We start from the raw sequence: 16,090 nt of genomic DNA, 5'->3' as shown, positions 1-16,090 counted from the left end.
CTACCTGCACACACCCCACCACACACATGCGCACCCTCCCCCTCCATACACCCCACAAACCCCATGCCCACCCACACACACTCAACATTCCCCACCCCCATGTCCACCCATATCCACCCATACTCCCACACTGTCCCGCACAGCCCTCCACACTCCTCCACGCCCTCCCGCAATATACCAGAGTAAGACTCCATTTTGAGCTATTATGCAATTACCTTTATATACTTGATGCAAACACACATCGAGGCAAAAAAATCTTATTAAAATAAAATTAAAATATGTTACTGTTAGATTTTTAATATCTAATTTGTGTTTTTTTCCCGGTTCTAAGATGGTAAACCCCCTTCCCAAAAGGAGTACTTCTGGGGCAAGGGCAGGGACTTCTGGTGACAAAGGTCAGGGGTTAAGGTATGGGACTTCCGGTACCAAGATGGCAGCCAGAGGGCGGGGCACCTGTTAAGTAGCAGGGCTACCCTTGCAGTCCTCGACAGCTCGCCAAAACGCTTAAAGCAGTCCTCCACCTGAAATAATTGCCTGCCCCTGATTTTAGAAGTATCAATGCCCAAAAGATTGATTAATACAATTAAACATCTTCGTAACTTGGAAATTTCAAACTTCAGGTAGGTCACAAAAGGGAAGAGGTGACTTTAGTCCTGCTAGCTGAAGACAGTAACTCCATCTTGTTCATCTTGCAACCAGAACAATACTGTAAAAATAATAGATAGTTTCTTAATGAAAAATCTGGGTAAAATGCAAGGTTGTGAGGAAAGGAAAAGGATCTCAGGAGATAGAAGTGCTCTTAGACAAGATTTTATGGAAAAGAACCAATTTCTGAGGTACTGGCTAGAGCTCTACCTTATATTTTCCAGCAGTCAAGACAATAAACCAAAAAGCCAGTGAAGGATGAAAAATTGATAGGGTGTTTTGCAGTTCAATATGTTCTCTTAAAAGTCTAGGCATAACTTGGAAGAACTGATATTGTCTGCAATAAAAAAACAAAAAGTCACAAATGAGAAGCCTGTTCTCTCCTAAATATTAAAAAAGTTATTTAGTTAGTTTCTAAAAATACATGAGTAAGTTGGTAATTGAACTCAGCCTAAGTGTTTCTTGTTGCATGCAAATACAAGTATATGTCTTTCTTTTCTAGAGCTAGTAAAAGTTCCAAAAAGTGTAACAAGGAGAGAGAAGATACCAGTAGGCACAACTTGTGAATATTTAGATGGTAAAAATGCTTCAGTAAAGGAAAATGCTTTCATTCGGTCTCCAAGTAAGGAAGAGACAAAGTTAAGTGCCAAGAACTCTGAACAAAGTAGTGGTTCTGTGAAGAAGTATGCTGTTGAGACAGAACCAGTGAATATAGTTCTTCTTCCGGCAGCACAAGTGACTGCACGTGAAAAGGAAAGGAAGAGTGTTAAAATCAGAGATGACCATTGTGATACCAAAACTGCAAATGAAAGAGAAGGAAATAATTCTCTTACTTCAGCATCTTCCAGGTCAGTGTCATCTTGTGTGTATGCTCGAGGCAATCAGCACAGACCTGCATCTTTTTTCTTTCGCTGCATGAACTATGCTATGCACTTCTTTATCTATCTTCTCAGTGTTGCATGCAGTGTTATTTCTCAATTTCAGCTGCCTACATTCAACTTCTCAAAGTTGTTTAGAAGGATGAAAATGATGGCTAATGAAAAAGATGCTTAGAATCATGGAACTGCATCTGCACTACTTAAATTTCTACATTACCTAAAATAGCATGTTATTTACACACCATTCATATAATCATGACTGCTCAAATTCATTTTTTTCTCATAATGTTTTTTTTGTCATTCATTCAGTTTGAGACTGCCATACAAAGTAAAGTTTCCGTACATAGGGAATTAATTTAGAATAGCTGTTTTGCTTCAGATTTTCACTAATTTAATTCCAGTTAGTTTCCATATGTAGAAAAGCCCTAAGGCTGTTTTTTTGTGAGAAGGCACTGGAGGAGTAGCTTAAAATATATTCTTAACCTAGCACTGGGATTAATAAAGCCTGTATCTTAAAGAAAGAAAGAAAAAGAAAACTATTATCTTTCAAATGTATTTTTAAGATTTTTGGTAACACCTTTATTGGAACATATAATAAGATTCAATGCTACATTTGAAATGTGTGCATCACATTTTGAAAAACAAACTGAATTTATTGAACAAAGATGAAACTATCACCTCTTAAGTGAAAATGCAAGTTATGTGAGAGAGGGTCAAATAAATAACTTAATACTCTAAATAGCTCTAACTTTTGCCTGGATAAATGGAACGCCTTTTTCTCTCCCTCACCTGCTGATGTTTTGTCTGTCCATTTTCTTGTTGCAGGAGTGTGCATGTGTTAAATATTTGGAAAGCACTTAAGGCCTGGATATATTGACATGACACTATGATATGTTTGCTGAATAAATCAAGTAAAACAAACAGAAAACTACTTACAGCTATTTGTAGGTTTTCAGGTGTGTTTCTGCACATTGTAGAGGTTAACTGTCTTCCAGTTTCATGAAGGCAATTCTAATATTAAACATCCAGAGAGAAGGGATGGAACGATGTTTTGCAAAAGCCAGTGAAAATTTGCTTTAGAAAGTTTTTTGCTTTGAGGTATTCATCCAGCCTATCATGGATGAAAAAAAATTCTCCTAAAGCTTCACTTGGCCACTTTTTTCAAGCCACCTAGTAATATAGTTATTGGCTTTACGTTAACAGCTAATAGAAAATAATACTAGTTTCATATATGATGATGATAATATAATAAGACTAATGATCATACTAATACTAATTACCCCTGACAGTTTTGTGCCTCCATGTAACTAGTATCATTATGTCTAAGTGGAAAGAATGAAAGCTGAGGGTGAAATTGAAGTACAATTGCTTTGTTTTTGTCTTCATGTCTCTTTTGTATAGACATAATAAAAGGCTATCCCACTCTCATGAAAATATGATGAAGCTGGGAGTGTCCATAGTTTAAAAAAATACGCAGTTTTATAATGAATATAATGCATAACTATGGAGATCTGTAATCTAATTTTAAATATTAATGACTAGCATTACACCGAGAGCTACTAAATGTCTTGGGAGCAGTTTTTATCGGTAAAATGAAGACATTTACATAGGCTTGGATATCAGTATTTGATTAAGAAAAGTATTTGATTTGAATATAGAAGTGTTTGAGTGTTTGGCTTTACAGTCATGGTAATGGAGATGTAGGTATGCATGGTATGCATGTAGGTGACAGGCAGGAGAAAGTCATGAGTGATTGAAGAAAGTCAAGGCAGTCTTAAGTTTTACAAGGATGATGGCAACCTCTGTTGCCTCCCCTTTTTCCTCCAGTCCCTGTGCTCTTAGTAGTGTGGTATGCTGTGGCTTGGTAGATGCAGGGCCACACTGTCTGCCCACCCTGCCACCCCATGAGGTTCTTTCAAGGTGCCACAGTGCAAGGAGGCGAGTCTAAAAACGTTGAGAGCCACTGCTTTAAAGCAATTTTTTGTGAAGATAATTGTAGAAATATAAATCGAGTAGCAGAGACAGAACATTTACTCATGTGCAGAATCTAGGGGAAAGGTAAGAGAAAAGAGCAGATGTGTCAGACTGAAGATTGGAAAGGGTAAACTCAGTTGGTTAATGATGTTATTTCTCAGTTCTTGTGTGAGAATGCTTTGACTATCTAGAACAGACAGGTAGCCTTCAACACTGGATGTGCAGGGTATTGACTAAGGCCTCCCCTACATATTACCTTTATGCCATGATTAATAAGTTATTTGTGGCATAAATGGGAAGGGAGCTACAAGTGTGAGAGGCCATGAAAAGTATTTTTTTTATAGCTTGTTTATATGGTTCCTCAAATTTGAACTTGTGGCTGGGGCTAACAGTCAGTAGTCAGTTTCTGAGCTGGGCTTGCACAGGACCTGGAACCACCCCCTCTCCTCATGGTCCAAGTCCCTGGATTGACCATCAGTTGATTGGGGGGGGGGGCGGGTTTGCTGTGCCCCAAGGGGAGCAGACAGGGGATCAGAGCTTTCCACCTGGGGACTTTAAATCCTATGCCTGGGAGCTCTTTGTCCAGGGCCTTACTGTGTATGCTATATTGAAGGTTGCTTCAACTGCTAGCTTTGGAGAGCAGAGCATGGTTAATTCCAGTGCAGATAGAAGGTGGTTTAAATGTGCTGCATTTCTGGTAGTAGTGAAAAGGAGGGTTAAGACAGGTAAGTGGCAGGTTTGAGAAAAGGTTGATCAAGGAGGAGAGGATATTGGATAAATGGTCTTGAGGAATAGACAAAATTTTAAAACACGATTTTTATTTTGTTACTCTATTATTTGAGGATTGCATGCTCTCATTCCTATTTTTCCCAGATTCAAGAAAGTGTTCTTTATTTAATGTTTATAAAACCCTTTTTATTAACAAATACAACTTATCAAATGACAATTTAACTTTTACAGCCCTAGTCTTTTAAAATATATATAAATGCAGATATTTGTCTTCTATGAACTGTGCTCCTGTAACCCAAGTTGATGTCTACAGGAGTATTTTGTCTTTTTCTTTTCCTTTAGTTATGACAGTTTTTGTTTCAGTCAATGTTAAGTTTTTATTCTTCATCTCTGTTTGACAATTCACTCCTTTTTTCCTAAGAACATTGCATAATACAGATCTTGCCATTTTCTCCTCATCTTTGCTTTTAAATGCTGAATGTATTTCAGTCTTGTTCTTCATGGTTAGCTTGTAGAACTTGCACTTTCCTTCAGTGTTCAAAAATGTTTCTTAAACTTTCTGATTTGGAGGCAGGAAAATGTTTGTTTTTAGCAAATTCCACGAATTGCCAAGAAATTTAGCAAATTTCTAAGTAAGCATTTTCCCTTCCTTCACTGTTGAGCACTGACTTCATAAGACAACTTTTCCATTATTAAAATTTCCAAAACATTTTGAAACTAGATAGTGATTTTAGGGGTGTTACTTCTCCCGAGTTTTGTAATTATAATGAAAAAAGTCTTCTGACTTGTTTTCTTCAACTTTCATCCTTTGAGAAACATCCCTGTGTCTGTTAAGTAGTTACCGCAATAAACTCCAAAGGTTTTCTTTTCCCCCTTTACCCACTGTGGAAAACTGATAGGTGATATAATGCACTCTAAGTGTGTAGCCTTTTTCAGTGCCAAGGCTGTGCATTTATCCCAATGTAAAAAAATCAGGGTTCACTGAGGATGCAGATGTGTTGGTGTCATGGCACTAGCAGGCCCCAAACTGATTAACTCCCTTCATTTTCAAAGATGCTGTCTGTCCTGCTGTAGAAGCCCTGAAAATTAGGGATGGTAACAGGTACTTTCTAGAACAAAGGCAAGCTCTCCAGCCATAGGTAGTAGGGGACTGTTCTTTGGGTCCTCTTGCCCCCAGTGGAGCCTGATCACTGAGAACCTGGTCTCCTGTGTTGCGGAAGGGGGCAAGCTATTTATGATCAGTTGGTGAAAAACTGTAGCTGCCCAAAACAGCCCCCTAACCTGAAGGGATGGCAGGGCAAGAAGAACTGCTAAAGCCCCAACTCTTGCCAAAGCTCTTGTAGTAACAGCAGTAATTCCTATTTCCTAACCCTACCCCTACTCTCTATGCTGCTTGCCTACTCTATTGATTAATTGATTCATGGTAGGGGTAATAGTAGTTGAACATGTAGGTAGGGGTAGTAGTTGGACTTGCCACTTGAAAAGTCCCTGCTCTGTCCTTGAAGTCCATTCTGATTTCTTTAACTTATTCAAGAGAACATTATGGGGTGATCTGTCTGTGTAAGAATCTATGATTGTAACAACAATTTTGTGGAGAGCTCTTCAATCAAGCAGAAAAATATTTAACTAGTCAAAGCTAGATAAATTGAGGCATTGGGGTTGGAGTACACATAGCTAAACATTGGGATAGTTCTTGTAGACCCTTTAAATCATGAAATATGGTTGTTGGTTACATCACGTGTACGGGTTTTTCCTTTCCTTTCCCCACCCCTCTTTAAAAAAAAAATGAATAAAAAATAAAGGTGCAATTCAAAAATGACTTGAAGTGTAAGGGGAGACCCTAAAAGGAGTCCAGTCTAGATAATTGCATTGATCACTTCCAATCTCTCTCATTTTGGAGACGCAACTCCAAAGAAGTACAGTCATTTACACCATCGCTCCTTATTCCAAGTTAGGGAAGCCATATAGTTGTCTTTTTCATTTGCAAAGGAAGTGACAACTTCATAGGCTTATGCTTTGGTGGAAGCTCTTCACATGGAGCACGTGTGCATTTTGTCAGGTGCAGGTACATGTTGGGATTAAGAAGGTTCAACCTAGTGTTCTAAAGCAAAAAGCCTGTAGCTTTACATACAGTTATGAATAGATCTATTTTTAGAGACACTTGACATTCTGCTTTGAATTTTTTTCACAAAAAACACTTGATTGTCTCTTAAATGCAAATTTTCAGTGAGTATAGCACTCCCACAAATGTAGATTAATGCACTTGCAAAATTATACTTAGACTTGTACTTAAACTATGCAAAATAAATAGATTTGCAACTTGTTTTAGCTGCCTTAAGAAGACAAAAAGTAGTGATTTAAGCAAGAACACCAGAGTAATGTGTATAAAAGCAAATGTGTATAATAAGGTATCCAAGAAAAAAATTGTGGTCTTTTGAACTAAAATGGAAAAGGCAGCCTTGGAGCCTGAAGGGTGTGTTTTTGTTTGTTTGTTTTTGAACTAGCTGTTAGCTGTAAGAAATACAGTTCTCATCTGTACCTCTGTCAATATAGCATTACTTTTCAGAGAACTAAAAAGGCTACATGTACAATCCATAACTGTCAGAAGTAATAACTTACTGCCTGACATGTGGTTCAGAAAAGATTCATAATAAGAGAACCTAGCTAGAGGCTGAGACTTAATTGCTGTGATTGCCTAGCTGTTGTGATCTTTATAACTTGGATAAAGGGTGATCAGAGCATTGCTAGTTCCTCCTATTAAGGGAAGCCAGTTGTTACTTTCTTCAGAATCAATGAGTTACTGGCTTTTGATTATCTTATGAAACCCATTGATATAAAATGCCTAGACTGCTCACAGTTAAAATAATGTAATCTATCCTGTCCAAGGGTAGTCTTCATTTGTGCTTTAAAAGCGAGTACAATGGAACTATGGTCAGGAGATATTTTGAATGCAAGCAGCTTCACTTGGATGACAGACAGTGTCTTTATTCTAATACCTCTGGTATTAGGCAGGGGGAGGCAACATTTTACCAGTGGTGGGCTGCTGCTTGCAACTTGGCTGTTACTGCAGGCTACCAATTTCCAGCCCCTCCTCCACCCTCCCCACCAGGCTCCCCTCTCCAATGCTGTGCAGAGATGTAACTAAATGCTGAGCAGATGTATTTCCCAAATCATGTGTATACACATTCAAATAATTGCGAAAAATTCTCCTAGGTGTGTTCTGGTAGAAAAACTTACTCAGAGCAGCATGTACAGACATTCGCTCTCCGAGGAGTGATTTAACTGAAGTTGTTTCCATGTTGTTTTTCTCTTGGAGCAACCATTTTTACTCTGGGAGAAAAGACCTGAGCACCTGTACACTCATAGTTTCTTCTGGGGGAGCAGCAGCTGTCCCAGAAGAAACTAAATGTTCGTATGAAACCCTAGTGAGCACTCTTGCACTGTTGCATTTAAGAATAGGATTTTGACTCTAGTGCATATAGGGATTGACATGACACCTCATTCAATGAATGGCAAAAGTTCTTTTTCTTAACTATACCACAAAACAAGCTTTAAACAAAATGAAAGAAAGGCTCTTTCTCATTATTCAAATAAACTATTATTAAAGTCCAGTATATTTTAGCTGTAGTAGTGTATCTCACTGTGCCCGCCTCCACTCTCTCATGCGTTCTCATGCCGCCTTCGCCCGTGCAGTTGATCTCGACTGCCAGGGACTTATGTTTGGGCCCCAGAGGGCTCCTCGGCTGTCTTCAGGGTGACCCCCTAACTTGCTTGCCACGACTTTGAATGGTTCCTCAGTGGACCCCTTGAGTGGCTCCTGAGCCATCACGCGTTTTGGCAGGAGTTCACGGGGCTCCAGCCTCCCCTACACCCCTACCATGCACCACCCTTAGAGATGGGCCTCTGAGTCTATTTGCGGCTGGCCCCACTAGTATCTTTCCTGTCTTCGGCGTTGCCTCTCGACAATGACCACCCAGGTCCTGGTTGGACTCCGGTGAGGGTCTGGGACTCCTCGACTTTCGGGCTCGTCTTCTCTGACACCCTTAGGGACCGCTGGTTGTAGGCTTAGTGCGTTCTGGTGTGGTTCCTCTCTCCCCTTATACGGGGACCAAGCCACCCCTTTGTTTGGTGCTATGGACTCCGTTGATCCGCCTTCTCCCTGGGGACCGAGATAGGCGTGCCCTGAATGGGGAACCTCTGTCAATTCCTAGATCCTATACCCTTTTCCCAAAACACCTGACGTGAAGCAAAGGAACAAGGCCACCACCGTGACTACAAGTGCAATGTGACCTAAAGGAAAGAAGGGAGGAGAAAGCCTAAGGAAAACGGCATACCCACAGTAGGATCCCCATACCCCCTCACTCTCCCAACGCCCTTAGGCTACAGCACCCTCAGGGTCAGTACCCGTGACTTCACCCCCAGCTGGGGTTTCCCACTTCCTCTCTCCTTGGACCCGCCTCTGTTCGGGGCGGCGGCCCTGTTGCCTCTATTTGGGGTTCTCACGCCGGCTACTCCGGCTCAGTGTTCCCTGTCGCCGTCGCTACTGTAGCCGGTGTCCTTGCCGCTTTTCCTGCCGGCATTTTCGATCCCTACCAGTCCCCGGCTCGGGGATCCTCTGCTGCTCCCGCTGTTTTTGCTGTCGCAGCAGCCACTGCTGCTGTTTTTGCTGGCCTCTCTGCCAGCATCCCCAATTCCCGCTGATCTTCTACGGCTCGGGGAGCCTCTGCCGCTCCTGCTGCTTCCTCCACCGCAGCAGCTGCTGCTGCCGCATTTGCCGGCCTCTCTGCTGGCGCCTTTGATCCCCGCTGGTCTTCTCTGGGTCGGGGATCCTTTGCTGCCCTCGCCGCTGCCAGCCGCAGTGGCTGGACACCTTCAGCCCAGTGGTTCCCTGCCGGTCCTTGGCCTTCCCGCACTTTTGTGGCTCCCTTTCATCTCCGCTGGGTGGTGTTTCCCCATGACGTCACCCAGCCCCAACTGCATATGGGCGCAGATTACAAACTGCACGGGTGGTTTCTTGCCGCGTGTTTCCCTGCTCCTCCCGGCTCCTGAAACAGGTAAGTTGTTTTTTTCCTCTTCTTCTTCGGTCAGGGGTTTGCCTCTGGGCAAGTCTTCCCCCCTTTCTAGTTCTGTGCCCTTGGCACACTCACCAATACAGGCAAGGAAGTGGTCTCAGTCTTTACAGCCTTCACTAGGTGTTGATCCATTGCCGAGGGTGATCAGCTAGGTATAGATTATGGCGTTGCAGTGAGTGATTTGTCTCTCTTGGAGCGCACTTTGCCAGTAGCTCCATTTCTCTCTTATACCCTTCAGGTGTATGCCTTCAAAGCATTCTTCCTTGATAGATTGATGCCCAAAGCCCCAACAAAGCAGATAAGATGGGGTCCGTCATATTTTAGTTAGGTTACAATTGTTAGCCCCTCAGATCCTGTTTGGTTATGAAACTTGCGTTCGCAAACTCTTGATCAGTCCAGAGGTTACAATTTCATCAACGGAGATGAGACTTGATTGACTGCATCAGACACCTTGAGACATTGATCACAAGTCACTGTGTAGGGAATTGTTTTAATGTGGGGCAGAACCCAAAATATCCTTGACTGGTATGGATCTATTGAGATGGATCAAAATGCTAGACAGACATTCTCTGTGCTCTGAGAAATACGAATCGATTAGGGAAGGACATGTCAATAAGGAAGAGACTATCACCAAGGGAGGGACAGTTATTCATGTACAGTTTATCATAGTTAAACATTGGGTGTATCCTAAACCGGCATGGGAGATGAAATCAGTTGTGATTGCTTTTTTTCAAATGGCCCCAGTAACAATCTTTCTTGCATTCTTGTGCTAGCTGCAACTGTTATTACAATTTAGTAATTTAAATTTCATATGTAGGTCCAGCCAGGCTTCCCCCTACTGATCTACTTTGTCTGCTGCAGCACAATTCAGTTTTTTGCAGTGTTCCCCTCTGCAGGTGCCACAATTACCTGCTGCCACCCCAGCCTTTCCTTGTTCTTGTCTCTTCCTACTGTAGCTTCCATTTTAATATCACCACCAAGTGCTACTGATTTCACTGCCCCCCCCCACCACCACACACACACACACACACACACACACACACCCACTACCATGGCTAGAGGCAATGGTCAGTGTCTAATTTGAGGGTGAGAGTATGCAGTGGCTGCAGTAGCTGGGGTGAAAGAGAATAATCACAGTTCAGGGGCACATCAATGCACAACTCAGGGCAGGAAAAGGGGAATGTCTAGGGTAGAGCTGGGTACATTTCCCCTAAGTCAGGCATATAACTGATACCTTCAGTGTTGTGTGCTGCCCCACAGGTTTTAGGTTCCCAAACCTTGATCCTAAGCAAATCTGTTACTCCACTTAATTCCTTTACTTTGTGGTTCTTAAAGATGAAGTACAAAACTAGGACTTTCATTAAAACCTTTCAAAATTCAGTCAGATTTTATACTGAAACCTGTAGAGGTGTGATTTTTATCTGCATCTCTCTTATAGCAAGGAAATATTTCTTGGCGTATAAAAGAAAATTGATAATATACTTGGAGGTAGAAATAACTCTTTTGTGAATATCATCTTTCCTTATTTTTGATCTAGTATGGATTTTTTGTGGCAATATTTCTGCTCCTGTTCATTTAAGCTGTCCAGTAGGCTTGTTACTGTTACACAACATAGTACTGGGCCCCTGAGAGGAACTTCTATGAAGGAAAAAGCAAAGGTTAGGTATTAACTGAAGTTCTGTATCACTTCAGTCTTGATTTGCTGGATCACCCTCCTTTTTCTTTATATTGTAATATTCCAACACTTGTTGGAACAACTGGAACTTTTTAGATGACACTAGTGAATAATTTGGAATAGCAATGTCTGCAGTGAATGATCGTTCTTCTGGATGATCCTACTTGTACTTTTGTGACGCCTTATTTATGGAACTCCAGAAGAAAAAATAGTTGAAAAACCAAAAACTGTTCTTAGTTTTCTAGTTAGGACATTTTAGGTACCTGTCAGCGTAATATGTTACGGGGACAAATGACAACTGTCATCACTGTTCATGCTGTTCTTCAGTGTATTTTAAAACTTCTATATCCTAGGACATGAGGATCTAAATTAAAAAAACCCATCAACTTAGTAGGAAGACATTTCTGGGCTTTTATTTATTTATATCTATATATAGATAGATATCTATATACAGATAGATAAAGTTCTTCACCGAAACAAAAATACAGTAGGCTGATATACTCTGTATGTGGGTGTATGTGTATGTGGGTGTGTATATGGGTTTGGGGGTGTGTGTGTGTATTCCCACCTTGACAAAATCAGCCTACTGTATTTTGGGTTGAAAAACTTAACACACAACAAAGTGCATATATGATCTAAGGCATAGAAGATATCTATGATATGCATTATAGATCTACGATATACATTTTTTCCTGGTTTTTAATTATTCCAGACATAATTACAAAAATGATGGTCCACAGGACATTAACTGAAAATAGGGAAAGCTAATGAGTAATATAAATCTAATCAATAAGAAAATATTTATTCCATAGTGTCCCAGCGCCTGCGAATGGTTCAGGATTGAGAGTATGGTCGGGGGTAGAAAGGTAATAAAGATTTATTGACTTAACAAAAACACAACTACGCGTAGTAACAAGACAAGCAATGACAGACGAAAGCAATTCGCATCAGCAATTTATTGGCAGTCCCCTCTGATGCCTGATACACAGCAAGCTTCTCTTTCCACAAAGTTCAGTGAAGTCAGGCATCCCTGAACAACAGTGTCCAAAGGGGTACTGGAAAGGACCCTGGAATGCAGTCCTTGGGCTCCTCGAGGTTCATGGACCCACTGATCCAGGCAACAGCTAACTAATCCTTTTCACAGAGCTGCATCTTCCTTCTGAATGGGTTCCAGATATTTCAGCCAATTTAAAGCTTCTGAATGGTTCTGATAACGTACAACCTCTCAGATTCCTTTTACTTCAACTGTCCTTAGACTGACCAGTTAGCAGTACAAGCCTTGCATTCCTTTGATAAGATAATTTTAACTATGCCACAGGGCCTGACTACTTTAAGGCTTTGCTAAATTTACTAGGCCTTACTTTATACGAGGCCTCACTACATCTTAAACTTTAATTAGGCTCTTAGCAACAACATATAGCTTAATATCCAAACAAATACAGAAAAACACTTAGTCTAATCTTCATAGGGCCTTCAGCAAGCACCTGTATCCCACAGACATAATTTTAGCTGTCACACATAGGGCTACAAGAAAAAAAAACCCAAACCTGGTCTTAGATTTGAGGTTAATTTGGCTGTATAATTGACTCCTTGATCAACTTTGACTTGAGGCAAGTATGCAGAGAGGGAGGTCTCATCCTAGTTGAGGTTGGGGGTATGTTTATGTGCATCATGCCAGTATATAGTGGGGTGCTGGGGATAGAGAGATGGGACAGAGAATGAGTATTCCAGAAATCAGGTTTATGCTCTGGCCAAACCTTCAGATTCAATGTCATATCTGTATGGCTTCTATGGTGATTGTCCCTTGCTGTGACACTGTTTTAGTGGCAACTTCCATAGCTTCAGTTTGTGTGGAGTAAGGAATGTGAGGAAAGCTGTTTCTGTTGAAAATTGCTGTAACGTGGAAAATGACCAGTTGGAGTAAGGTTTCTCCAAACAGTTGATAGAAGCCTATATTGTGTAAAGATGTTGATAATTGGTATGTAATGAAGGGTTAATGGGGAGCCAGGTGTATTCGTATGAAGTGAATCATTAATTGAAGACCCTTTTTTTTATTTGGTCTCCCTACAACCATTTTTGTGACTGCACTGATGTGTACAAGTCAAGTCAATTAACTGCAAGTGTAGGTTCTGGAGCTTATTGCAAACTCTATAGATAGCACTTACCCAGCACCTGCCCCACACAATGTCACAACCTGAGCATTTGTATAAACATCAGGTTAATGATTTAATATTATGCAGTCTAAAATCTATGTAGTTGTTGCTTGAGAGTCTGAAAACTCACGTTTCTGCTTTAGCTTTTGAACATCGGTGTTGCAGGCAGCAGCTTGCTTTGAGTGCAGCTGGACTTAAAATATTGGACTGGCGAATTATAAAAGTGAGTCTGAGTAAATAAAAATTGATGGGACAGTCAGTCTAATTCATACATATTATAAATGAGAGAGTCTAAATTGAAGCTTGTTTGCACAGAATTTGATACTTTCTCAATTTCTCAATACAAATAGTGTTCTTGTATTGCTCTTTTCAAACTTCACAACCTAATAATGGTTAAGAGCTAATAGCTAGCTTTCCCTTAACTTTTTTTTTTTTCCATTTGATTTCTGCTATGCAATAAGCAAAGATGACTAATAGTTTCAAGGCTGTTCACAACCAGTTTCCATTTTCTACAGCAGGTCAAACTGAAGGAATATATGAGACCTGAACTAACGAGTAAGATTTGGAGAATGGCAAAATATGGGAAACAGTGTTATGTAAATTCAAAACTTAAAATTTGATCATAATTTTTTTTTTAAGTACCAATTCTTTCTCTAGCAGATAGATAATTTGATAATCTAGTGGGCTTATTGATGCTGCTTATTGAGACTGCTTGTCTCAGTCTTGTGTGTGGTGGTGTTTTTTTCTTTTAATTTTTATTATTAACTCAGTATGTATTTAGCATGGCTACTTTGCCTATAGGTTAACAGCTGAATCCAGACTTGAAACTGTGGAAAATGAAGACATGAAAGAAAATGCAATCAAGTCTGAGAAGAAAATGCGGAAGAAAACATACACTACGCTATATGTGTCTTCTAAAGAAACTTCTGAAATGCAATGTCCTCAGCAATAAAACTCATTTTTTTCAGAACAAATCTGAATAATTTAATGTTGTGCCTTAAAGATTGTATTGTGCAGCAAACAAGATGCAAGTAAATTATTACTGTACATGCATGTTGGATTTAAGCAGTGCATCTTTCGTATTTCATGAGCAATTACAGCTATATTAACTAGGGCTTATGCTGTTTATATTTATTTTATGCTCAGAAATGCCACCAAATTTAAATGTCATAGTAACTTGATCTGAAACTTTGAAGCCTGAATTTTCATTGGGACTATAGTTAATAGTGGTCTAGCGTTTTCACAAAGTCATTTCAGAATGACTATAAATTGCCGTAGCAATGCTATTATCAATGTGGATGTAAACTAAGAGCAGGGTGTGCTTGGTTACTAGATTGAAGATGGGTAGTTTCTCTGAAAATTTTGCATTCCTAAATTATTTTTTATAACTTCAAAGGAACACATTCCAAAACAGTGCCCCACCCCCCTTACCCCCAGTGTATAGCAATTCCTGAGTGTCATGCTTTTTGTTTGTTAGATTTTTGCAAACAAATGGAACATCTGTTGGCATTTTAGAACATCTGTGGGATTTTAGAAAGGAGCAATCCATGGCTTCTGGTAACTATTGGTATATTTTATAAGTATTCAGTATTTCAAATATGCTGTGTCCCTACCCCTACTTTAAAAGAATATGCTATATCAAAATTAATGTATGCAAAGTGTATAACATCATAAATGTAGTAAATTTTTAAAAAATTTTAAGTTATTTTGTAATAAGTAGTCTAGTCTTGTGTAAAAACTTAACTACGCATTAAATAAAATTTACTATTTCTAATATAACTTTTTTTGGCTGTCTGTAGAATACAACATGTGTTAAACATCTTAAAATCAAAACAAAATGTGTGCAGCTTGTATTGTACTTGGAATAATTATAGAGATGGCTAAAGTAAAGCTGCCCGCTGACTTGTGATTCCAGTGAAGATGTCTAAATGACTTATCTTTGAAGATCTAATCATCTATCTGGCTTGCTCAGTGACAAGTCAGCCTCTACAGGTCCATGCCAATAGGCATCATACTTGAAGCATTCCTGGTTGGAAAAACTATCCAATTGAAAAAATCTTTCGTGGGTAAGTCTTGAAGTGAAGTTGTAACTGGTAATTTTCAAAGGTGCAGAACATCTGAACCTTCCAAGCATGACACTGAGTCCCACATTCAGTTTAAAAAAGAGGTTTCAGTTTGAAGCTCTAAATATTTATTAGGTTCTTAAATTAGAATAATGTTAGTATCTATAGAAAATCAGTTCTCAAGAAAAGATGCTGATTAGAATTAGTGTTAAACATACTATGCAAGGTAAGTCTTAGCAAGCAGTAGAGAACTGCAACACTGTTGATGTAGTCTTCTATTGTACTTTACCCAGTTCTTTAATTTTTGATAGTGACATCAGTATAGAAAAACTATTAATTTTCCCTTACAATATGTGCTTTCCACTGTTTTCAGTGGCATCTCTTGAAAATAAGCATGTCTTGAGCTAGGTTACTTTTCTTAGGGATCTGTTGCCAGGGACAAAAAAATGTTCCATGTGCATGAATATAACACCTGTAATACAACTGAACTTGATAAAAGGCAAATATGTGAATTTGGTTTAGTATTCTGTTAAACCCTTATCATGTCCCCCACCTCAAGTGTCTCTTTTCTAAACTGAATAGACCTAGATTCTTCAGTCTGTCCTTGTATGGAAGCCCCTCCATACCACTAATCATCCTTGTTGTCTTTCTCTGGACTGCCTTCAGTTTTTCTATATTCTTTTTTGAGGTGAGGGCACCAGAACTGGGCACAGTATTCAAGATGCAAGTGTATCACAGATTTTTTAAAGGGGCATGATGCTGCCTTTCATTTCATTTACAATTCCCTTCTTAATAATCCCTAACGTTTTGTTTGCCTGTTTGATGGCTTCTGATCACAAAGTTGATGGTTTTTAGTGAACTATCCACAATGACTCCCAGATCTCTTTTCTGTGTGGTAACA

At 39.8% G+C, this 16,090-nt stretch overlaps 1 protein-coding gene across 4 annotated transcripts in view; it reads left to right on the top strand.

Moving 5' to 3' along the window:
- Nucleotides 1-14,905, top strand: part of SPDL1 (spindle apparatus coiled-coil protein 1) — a 40,532-nt gene extending 25,627 nt beyond the window's left edge. For 3 of the 4 annotated variants that reach the window (XM_019487136.2, XM_019487137.2, XM_059733456.1), the window contains exons 11-12: nt 1,148-1,493; nt 13,928-14,905. In XM_019487136.2, coding sequence (XP_019342681.2) covers nt 1,148-1,493; nt 13,928-14,078 — 497 coding nt within the window. In that variant the 3' untranslated portion in view covers nt 14,079-14,905. The remainder of the gene's footprint in view (nt 1-1,147; nt 1,494-13,927) is intronic. The other variant, XM_019487138.2, reaches the window with a different exon arrangement.
- Nucleotides 14,906-16,090: the final 1,185 nt, after the last annotated feature.

This window comes from Alligator mississippiensis, chromosome 9 (assembly GCF_030867095.1).
Source record: "Alligator mississippiensis isolate rAllMis1 chromosome 9, rAllMis1, whole genome shotgun sequence".
Lineage (NCBI taxonomy): Eukaryota > Metazoa > Chordata > Crocodylia > Alligatoridae > Alligator > Alligator mississippiensis.
This window is presented reverse-complemented; position numbering and strand designations above follow the sequence as displayed.